Below are 10448 nucleotides of genomic sequence, written 5' to 3'. Positions count from 1 at the left end.
CAGGAGACCTGGAGTCTCAAGGGCTTCGCCTCCTCGTTCAGTGCCTCGAGAGCCATCACCAAAACCTCCAGCGACTCCGCCAGGACTACTGCATCATCAGCAAAAACAAGGTCAGTGACCCTGGTATTGCCAATGGATGCTCTGCAATGACTCTGGTCCACGACTCTGCCCAGTACCCAGTCCATACAAGTGTTGAAAAGCGATGAGGCAAGGACACAGCCCTGCTGGACAAGCCCCCCCCCCCCCCCCCACACACACACACACACACTTCACAGCACTCTCTGTCCCAGAATACAGGCCAGTCAGCAAACCAATAGTCCTCGCAGGAATCCCACGGAGTCGCAGAAGATCCCAGAGTGCCTCACGATCGATGCACTGAATCAAACGCCTTCCTGAGATCGACACAGGCTGCAAGCATCCCCTGTCGAAACTCACCTCGGCGCTCCACCACTCGTAAACCTTCTATCAGTCGATCAATCTCATTCATTCAGTCAGTCAGTCAGTCAACCAGTTTGTCTGCCAGGCAATCGGTCAGTCTGTCAGACAGTCAATCCATCATTCATTCAGTCAGTCAGTTAACCAGCTATATAGTCAGTCAGTATATCATGCGGTCAGGCAGTCAGTCAGTTAGTCAGTCAGTCAATTAGTCAACCAGTCAGTCAGTCAGTTAATCATTCAGTCAGTGAGTCAGTCATTAGAGGAAACAAGAACAGTTTTGTGGTGAGGAAGGTGCTTGAAAAATAGTGTCTGTTGAATGCAGCACTTATATTTACCGGGGTGCTGTCAGCAAGGAGAGTCAATTAACAGTTTAACTGGAGCACACGAGTTTAGCAACTAGACGAATACAAATGAATAATAGATAAATTTACACATCATAGATAGACAACTATAATAATTATAAGGTAAGTACAATGTTCCAAGTACGACAATTTCGTATCGCTGGCGAGTCACACGGGCGTGAAGTTGCCAGCTCGTTACACTCCGCCTGTTATGTTTGCCGATCTCCCACCCAAAACCTGTCTCTGGCGCCCAATAACGAGACTCAGATATAGTTATCACTAAAACCGTTGATTCCTGATGTGTTTTGGCAATGGTTAAGCGTCGAAAACCGGTACATGCACGAGGGCGAGATGATGAAGGCAAGTTATCCCAGCATCGTTTCCAGATTGTCGTACTCGGAGCATTACTTTTACCAGCTTCTCCCGCATAAATATCACCAGGAAACATGAATAATAAACCATTTCAACAATAACTACAAATAAATATCGTTATTGTGACCCAGGAAACAGTTTTGGGGATGGAAATTGGGAAATATGAGAAACTGAGTACGACAATCTGGCAACGTTGTACAATAATCCCAGCCATCAGCTGTTCAGTGTTTGTTTACCTCGCGCTGAGGAGAGAGGAAGGGACACTGCTCCGTGCTGCCCCTTGTTATCCTTGCTATCCACGTGCCCCCCCTTGTTATCCTCGTGCTCCCGGCCTTGTAGCGGTGCCGTGGCGGGGCGTGTAGGCGTTGACATGTAAGCCCCGGTCGTCTACCCTCCGTGCCCTATGGGGGTCCGTGGACGGGGCAGGTAGTTTGGGTTATTCTTACAGATACTTACAGATACTTACAGAAGACCTCCTGGAAGAGGCTTACGCCTGTGATTCCAGATCTACGTTAACAACTTGTGGCAGTGTGTGGTGGATGATTTGAGCCTTGTAATTATATTTCAAATCTTGGTTAGCCCAGAATTTATCGAGTCTGGATTCAAACTGAATCACTGTTGTTGCCGTCACCACCCACTCAGGCAGTTGATTCCAATTATTCACTACTCTACTTGGGAAAGCATACTTCCTTACATCCAACCGTGATCTTGACTTAAACAGTTTCAATGAATTTCCCCTACTCCTGCTTTCTTCTCTAAGTTTCAATATTCCTCTGGTACATGCATCATCATATTTCCCAATGAGTATCTTATAGGCCTCAATTAGATCTCCCCTTGCTCTTCTATATGCCAGTGTGGGCAGTCTCAGCTTCCTCAGTCTCTCTTCGTAGGAAAGTCCCTTGAGTTCAGGCACCATCCTAGTAGCCCTTCGCTGAACGTTTTCCACAATTTCAATGTCTTTCACCAAGTAAGGACTCCATACTTGGTTGGCATATTCAATGCATGGCCTTACCAGTGCCTTAAACAAGGATTTAAATATTTCAGAATCCAATGAAACAAAAGTTCTTCTAATTATTCTCACTAAATTATTGGCTTTATTTACTTTTTCTACTAGATGGTCCGCACAACTTAGTTTATTGTTTATAATGACACCCACATCTTTCTCTGTAGTAATCCTCATTAACTGTTTCTCCATGTGATATCCTTGATCTTCAACAGATGTTCTTCCTATTCTCATGTATTTTCATTTGTCTGGATGAAATCTTAATAACCATTTTTCACTCCATGAATATAAGTTTAACACATCTTGCTGCAACTTCCGACAGTCATCTTCTTCTTTAATGCATCTAAAGATCTTAGTATCATCCGCATACATATATATATACTTCACTATCATTTGATATTTTATCAGGGAGATCATTTATGAATATTACAAACAGCAATGGCCCGAGAACAGACCCCTGCGGCACTCCACTTATCACTGGCTTCCAACTTGACATTTCCCCCTTCACCACCACTCTTTGTTTTCTCTGTGTTAGAAAAGCTGTAATCCATTCCTGGTACTCTTTTCCAATTCCATAACTCTTAATTTTACTTATAAGCCTTTTATGTGCCACTCTATCAAATGCCTTCATAAAATCGCAATATATTACATCAATTGCATAACCATCATCAATAGTTTCAGTCCACTTGTCCATAACTTTTATGTGTTGGAGCACCGTTGACCGTCCCGGGATAAATCCATATTGTTTTTCACTAAACAAATTATATGATCTCATGTGCGTCATTATCTCCTCCCTTATTATAGTCTCAAAAATCTTACATATGACACTTGTCAAGCTGACTGGTCTATAGTTTTCTGGGATACACTTGGCACCCTTTTTATATATGGGAGTAATATGTGCAATGAGCCAATCCTGAGGGAGTTCCTTGTGTGTAAAGGAGTATTGATAAAGTATTTCTAAGGGCACTAATAGTTGTTCCATAGCCTCCTTTATGATTCTAGGGTGTATCCCATCAGGTCCAGGTGATTTATGCTTTTTTAGATTTTCAATGATCTTTTTAATTTTTACTTTAGTAATTTCTAGATGAGTCAAGGTTGGTATACTCTTCACTTCACAGTCTGGCACTTTGCCTTTTGGCTCTTCCACAAAGACTTTTGAAAATTGTTCTGCTAAAATTTCAACTTTCTCCGATTCATTTTCAGTTTTACCATCTTCAGCAATGCCCTTTTGTAAGTCAGGAATCCTGGGTTTACTTTTTACCTTACTCTGGACATATTTCCAAAATACTTTGGGATTCTCTTTTACGTTTTTAGCTATTTCTTTTTCCTTAACCTTCACAGCATTTCGTGTTTCTTTTCTGATTTGATTGTTCAGTCTCCTGTACTCTTTCTCGGTCTCCATATACATTGTCCTGCTGAATGCATTCAAATTCCCTTTTAAAGATTTCATTCTCATCCATAACCTCTGTTTTCTTTTTATCATAGACCACAATTTCTTGTTCATTTGTAAATTTTCATTTGTCCTCTTCCTGTATTGCTTAAAATTCCCTATCCTTCTTGTAGGCACACTCTTTTCTATTGCAACATGTAACTTTGACTTGAATTTACTCCACATTTCTTCTATATTAGTAGCATCAGATAAATATTCCTTCCAGTCTATCTCCAGTTCCCTTCTCAACAACTCATAATCGGCTTTTTCATACAAATACGTAAATTGTCTTCTTTTCTTGAGCCAGAGTCTCCTCCATGTCACACACAGCGTGAATCACGGCATGGTCACTTCTCCCCAAAGGATTCCCAATCATAACTTCTTCCACAATTGACTCTTCATTAGTGAAGAACAAGTCCAGAGTGTTACCCATATGTTCTCCTCTCATCCTGGTAACATCCTTCACATGTTGCATCAAAAAGCAATCACGCACCTTCTCCATGAATGTAGTTCCAAAATCATTTATTCCAGTGTTAGTGGTGTAATTTTCCCAATTTATTTGTGGCAAATTAAAATCCCCAGTTATAATCTTATAAGTTGCTTTCATCTCATTCATCTCTTGAAACAGGTCATTTATTTCCTCTCGTTTACCAATAAATAAAACAACGAGAATGGTCTGCTACATTTTTGTTAACAACAGTGTCACTCATTGTACTGAAGCGTAATTGCCACAAGCCCAGAGAAACAGGGAATTTACAATAATTGAAAAAAATAGTTCAAGCCGGGTGAACCCTGTGACCTAAAACCCACGGACTGGAACTCTGAATATACCTCACTGGAGGGAACTTAGTCTGTTAACCCGTCCGCTGCGGTTGGCACGGGTTTGGATTTCACTGTTAGCCTAGTATCATATATATAGTTTCATGTCTTTCTCTGTCTCTGTGGTGGATAGTGGAGTGTTTCCCATGTGGTATTGGTGTGCTGGATATCCTCTCCCAAGGTACAGGACTACATTTTCTTCATTGAATTGTAGCAGCCACTTTTTGTTCCACTCCTGTAGCTTGATGAGGTCTTCTGCTAGGAAATGCACATTCAAGGGGTCAAATATACTTTTCCCATTTCATTTCAACAGAGTAAATTTTAATGTAAGTGGAGTTTTTCCATGTTGAGAATATGCTAACAGCTCCTCATTTTCATTTTCCATTTCCATCTTGCAGCACTCACGGTCAACGGCACTGCCCATACACTCAGTCCACCCTGGCGGGGACCTCACCAATGACCTCCATGAAAACAGGGTCCCAGACAAGCCAGTTGGTCTGAAGGGTGAGTGTTTCCCTCAGTGTTGTGATTTACATCCTCTGTCCCCTTCAAATTGTCCCTCCTACCTCCTACCTCCTTATCCATCACTTACATTCTTAATTCCCAACAAACAGTATAAACCTAATATATGTGTTGTGCATAGAATTTAGGATAACTTACAGGTACAATACATTTGTATAATTTTGTTTTCATGGTAAAAAATATTCATGTTTGGAAGCCATGATAAAACCTACATAGTGATCATGATGGTGGAGTCACTGTGTTATCTGCAGTGTCTTGTGGTCCATTACAGCCGTGGCGCTGACTGACCACATCAGGGTGTGCTGGCAGCCCCCTGCACAGCACAATGTGATGCTGTGCGGCTACACCATTGCCTGGGACCAAGGCGTGGCGGACATCTACTCCAAGATCGTGGACAGCAAGCAGCGCGGTTACTTCATTGATAAGCTGGGTGTGTAAGATGATCATTTGTGACTAATTCTCCATTTTCTGGCCTAGTAGTATGCAGACCTGCAGTGTGATTCTCCACAAGACAGGGATTTTGAATTAGCCACTTCTACATTTGTGTTGAGCCAAGAGAAGGTAAAGATTTTGTTAGCCCGTCAAATGCGATTGGCACGGATTTGCCTTCACTGTTAGTCTGGTAACCTTTCTCTGCCTCTCTGGTGGACAGTGGAGTGTTTCCCATGTGGTATTGGTGTGCTGGATATCCCCTCCCAAGGTGCAGAACTTTACATTTTTCTTCACTGAATTTTAGTAGAAACATTTTGATCCATTTCTATAGCTTGGTGAGGTCTTCTGGTAGGAAATCCACAGTCAATGGGTTAAATGATATCATAGTTAACCATTTATTGAGTCTGGAGTTAACATTACATTCACCCCCCCAAAAAAATGATGATGGAGTCCATAACAAGTTTTCATTTAAGCAAAGTAAAGTGAAGGTAGAGATCTTGTTAAGTAGATCATAGTTAAACATTTATTGAGTCTGTTAACATTTCACACACACACACACACACACACACACAAACACACACAGAAAAGTATTTACACACCATCATAAAGTTAGCTCTCCATATTGTGAAGACCCTGGACCATGAGAGCAATTATTGAGGGAAAGGAGGTGGTATTCTGAGTTGCCATTTTCAGACTCATCATCGTTCAGGCTCATTCCTCTGTCTGCCCTGAACTCTCAGATATTTCCTGGGTGGTCATAATGTTAGTCAGGTTATTCATTGGTTATCCGTGGCCTGTTATCTGTCTTTCTACCTGTTATTCTACCTGTTGTCTGTTAGTCTATCTTATTTGTTATCTGTTCTGCCCAGTTTAACCCCTTGACTGCGGATTTCCTAGCAGCAGACCTCGCCAAGCTACAGGAATGGAACAAAAAGTGTCCGTGGCTACAATTCAATGAAGAAAAGTGTAGTCCTGCACCTTGGGAGGGGATATCCACCACACCAATACCACATGGGAAACACTCCACTATCCACCACAGACAGAGAGAGAAAGACCTGGGACTATGTTACCAGGCTACCAGTGAAGGCAAAATCCGTGCCAATCGCAGCGGACGGGTTAAGAGTCGTGAAAAAATTGTTGTATTGTTACGATTAGGTCCATAACAAGTTCTCCATCTCCTCAGAACCCAACATGGAGTTTGTGATAAGCCTGCGAGCCTTCAACAACGTGGGTGACGGGCAACCGGTGTACCAGCAAGTCCGCACCCAGCCAGAGGAGGAGGAGGTGGTGGCACCCACGCTGGACCCGGCGGTGGGGGTGGAGGCCGTGGTGCTGACGCCCTTCACCGTGGTGCTGCAGTGGGCAGACACCATGCTGAGCCAGAACCAGGTGATTTATTTATTTATTTATTTATTATTATTATTATTTTTTTTTTTCAAGGGAGGCAACTCAAGGTAAACAAATTGAACAACAATTAAAAGGCCACTAGATGCCGTTCCAAACACAAGCATGAAGAATGGGAGGTCAAAAGAGGTCAGTTTTGGGTAGTGTTGCTGGGCTGCTTCAGGGAGGGCAGTCATCAGCTGGAAAATATATGTTTTATCTCATGTTCTTTGTGCACTGTGTCACGACTTGCCACTTGCATCAACACAGCAGCGGAAAAGTTAGTCATTTGTCAAGGAACTTATTCACCACCTACACATTCTTGTTTCCCTGCACACACTCCCTTATTCACCACATATCCACCTCTCCACATCCTTATTCGTAACTTGCATCCTTCTCCCTCCTACAGACAGCCCCTCATTCACCTCATATCTTCCTCTCTATATCCTTATCCATTACTTACTCATACTCTCATCCCAGCAAACTCCCTTATTCACCTCACGTCCACCTCACACATCCTTATCCATAACTCATGCATCCTCTTTTTCCTGCAAACAGTCCCTTATACACCTCATATCCTCCCTCATACATCCTTATCCTTCACTTACACATCCTCTTTTTCCTGCAAGCACTCCCTCACACCCTTCCTATCCTCCTGTCATTCATGTCTCATTTCACAAGCCTTCATCCAGTGACCTTTCTTATGTTTTCCCTCCGTCCTTGTACCTGACTCCCTGTTAATACTGACCTTTGACTCCTGCAGTACAACAGCTGCACCACCTTCTCGTCCTCATCCTCCAGCCGCTACGTCAACGCCACGGATGTGACCTGCCTCATTGACAGCCTCAAGCCATCAACAGTGTGTGAGTTTGCTGTGAAGACCATCAGGGTGAGGCCACAGTGCTGGAAGCCTTCGTTCTTCTTTCAGTAAATATTCACTCAGTCCTGCAACACTTCTCAAGGAAATCCTGCACAGCTGAATCCTTGCTGTGATGAGGCACAGAGAAATTATGACTCATGGGGTGAGCTATTATTAGTGTTTGAGATATTGATTTTTTCATTGACCTTTTGCAAATACTTAAAAATTAACCTTACATAATGGTATTAGAAACAGCACAGCAGGGCTGGCAATGATTTAATCAAATTGATTTAATCAGATGATTAAATCATTGATTTTATTTGTATTTTTTCTGAGTAAAAGTATTCCATAGGTAAAATGATGTGCTCCAAAGATGATAAAGTAAAACAACCTATTCATGTGCAATGATTCATTTATTCTCTTCAAAGTATAAAAAAAAAAGATTCCTACATTATTATATCCTCCTGCGCTAATGTTGCCAACTTGACATGTTTTTTACTAGGTAAAAAATCAGCCTCCTCTAGTCTTTACTAACTTGGCCGGCAATGTATCATAATAGCAACCAAGGTTTGCAACCAAACCGTAACAGAATAAAAGTAGATATTCTTCTGTATGGTAATAATATAATATTCTGTCATGAAAATGACAACTTCAGGCAACTCTATCTGTCCTAAACCTGCTCCTGTACCAACTACAAACAAGTACTGAACAAGTATGTATCTGGATCCTTGACTGTGCTCAGACTTACAGGCCTAAGCTTAAACTTAAAGTAACCTATGAAAACTTTTGAATCACACACCCGGATATATATATATATATATATATATATATATATATATATATATATATATATATATATATATATATATATATATATATATATATATATATATATATATAAAATGCATGATAGGGGAACTTTGAAGTTTTGGTGTGCCAAAATCACACTTTTTCCCACACACTTGTCCCCATCAGGTTTGGCGTGAGTCCCCCTATAGCCTGGTGGCCTCCAACAACCTGCTGGTGGCCTGGCCGTCCTGGCCCTCCCTGGCCAGCCGTCCACCACCACCTTCACCCGGCAGCCGCTGCAGCGGAACAATGGGAGGATCACAGGTGAGCTGATGGGTTACCAGGATGGCATCTTCAAATTATAAAAATAAAAAAGAGTCAGTGTGCCAAACCACAGTGATGTACTAGACTACATAGTTAAGGGAACACACCTTCACTGACATGGAAAAGACCTGGATATATAGTAAATAAACAGTGACTTAGGTCATGGTGGTGGGCAGCGTGGGCCAGGCAGGAAGCAAGAACCATACATCTTGTCAGCCACTATAAATACAATTTGCCTGAGCCACTACCGGGCTGGGGTCATCCAAGAGGCCCCTCCAAAGAGCCTACTGGAGCTATGGGCAGCACTTAACCCAGTAGCTGCAGGGATCATGTTTCTGAAAGGCCACTCTAAGCACTGCCTTGGGCTGACCATCAGGACCCACCGGGAAGAAGCCTACCGGCGCAATAGGCCGCGACGTAAAAAAAAGAGAGAGAGAGAGAGAGAGAGAGAAAATCATCACTCAGCCAAACCTTTTTATAATATATATCAATGCATTTGTGATCAGTTTATGCATCATCTATTTTGGGGGCTTATATCATAGCAAAAATTAGGCCCATCGCTGCTACACGGTAAAGCCACAAATTTTGCCTGTCACTGGTACACGGTTAAAAAATGATTATTGAGAGAGTAATTTTGTTTGTTCCAGGCTACGCGATATTCCTCACCATGGACCAAACTGTCAGTGACTGGGTGATGGGGGAAGTGACGGGGGACTGGCTCACCCTCACCGTCCATGGACTGACGGCTTCAAGGAAGTATTTACACAAGATGCACACTCACAGTGTCAAAGGTTTTGGTCCATTCTCCTCCGTGGAAAGCTTCACGACTCTTCCAGGTAAGGAAGTGTTAGTCTTAGGGAGCCGTCATTGCTGTGGTGCATCAGTCACTGTTCTCCCAGTTATGCACATGTTGTGTCCCACCACACTGTCCCTCATCATGGAGCACTCCCTCCCTGAGGCTGACTTGAGGCCCATTACCTGCATGCTGTGTGTTGTGGTGCATCAGTCACTGTTCTCCCAGTTATGCACATGTTGTGTCCCACCATACTCTGTCCCTCATCATGGAGCACTCCCTCCCTGAGGCTGACTTGAGGCCCATTACCTGCATGCTCTGTGAATGTCACCTCTGGCTCTGTGGGCATGTGGGTAAACCCTGCTTGCCAGGTTGTTTATGTAAGAGACAATCCTTAGTAAAGAGTGTGCCCAGAAAGTTGGGTTAGAGCAGGTTGATGGATCCTGCTGGGAGGTACATGGTATGGGGAAGGTGCCTGCATGGGGACCTGCACAGAGGAACCCCCAAGAATGGTGTCATAGTTTGGGTGAGGCAGGCTGGCAGAGGCCCCATTGATTGACTGATTGATTAAGCCAATGTTAAAAATATTATACATCTGCTCCTGTGTTCCAGCTGTTGACAAGAGCATCGGTGAGCCCCAGGCTGGTGTGTGGAGCGAGAGGCCTGATTGTGCTGGTGATCGCTGGCGTGGCAGGAGCCATGACCAGCTGGGGGCCTTCTTGGCCACCACACTGTACTGCCGCGGGTCAAGGCGGAGCCCAGGCCAAGCATTGTGTAAGGTGGCAGGACAGTTTCTTGTTGGTGTGTTTCATCCCATGACTCATTTCAGCAATCCTTTACACTGACTGCAGGAACTTTTTATTCACTTTGTAATATGGAGAACAAGGCTGCAGGGCATAGTCCACAAAGACTTAAGTTTGCCAAGATTAGAGGAAGAAAAAGAA

The 10448-nt window shown here is 43.2% G+C and overlaps 1 protein-coding gene across 12 annotated transcripts; it reads left to right on the top strand.

The window, feature by feature from the left end:
- Nucleotides 1-1377: 1377 nt before the first annotated feature.
- Nucleotides 1378-10430, top strand: LOC126990550 (neogenin-like). 12 transcript variants are annotated; one of them, XM_050849146.1, is made up of 8 exons: nucleotides 1378-1523; nucleotides 4801-4906; nucleotides 5196-5354; nucleotides 6540-6745; nucleotides 7503-7666; nucleotides 8574-8711; nucleotides 9359-9547; nucleotides 10117-10430. In XM_050849146.1, the coding sequence occupies exons 3-7, from the start codon at nucleotides 5255-5257 to the stop codon at nucleotides 9396-9398; spliced, it is 648 nt and encodes a 215-aa protein (XP_050705103.1). In that variant the 5' UTR covers nucleotides 1378-1523; nucleotides 4801-4906; nucleotides 5196-5254; the 3' UTR covers nucleotides 9399-9547; nucleotides 10117-10430. The 12 variants fall into 12 exon arrangements, with proteins under 12 accessions (XP_050705103.1, XP_050705107.1, XP_050705108.1 ...); XM_050849150.1 differs by having other exon boundaries at nucleotides 5176-5354; XM_050849151.1 differs by having other exon boundaries at nucleotides 1393-1577; nucleotides 7503-7628.
- Nucleotides 10431-10448: the final 18 nt, after the last annotated feature.

This window comes from Eriocheir sinensis, unplaced genomic scaffold (genome assembly GCF_024679095.1).
Source record: "Eriocheir sinensis breed Jianghai 21 unplaced genomic scaffold, ASM2467909v1 Scaffold1735, whole genome shotgun sequence".
Lineage (NCBI taxonomy): Eukaryota > Metazoa > Arthropoda > Malacostraca > Decapoda > Varunidae > Eriocheir > Eriocheir sinensis.
The sequence above is the reverse complement of the archived record's forward strand: the minus strand, read 5'-3'. Positions and strand labels throughout refer to the sequence as shown.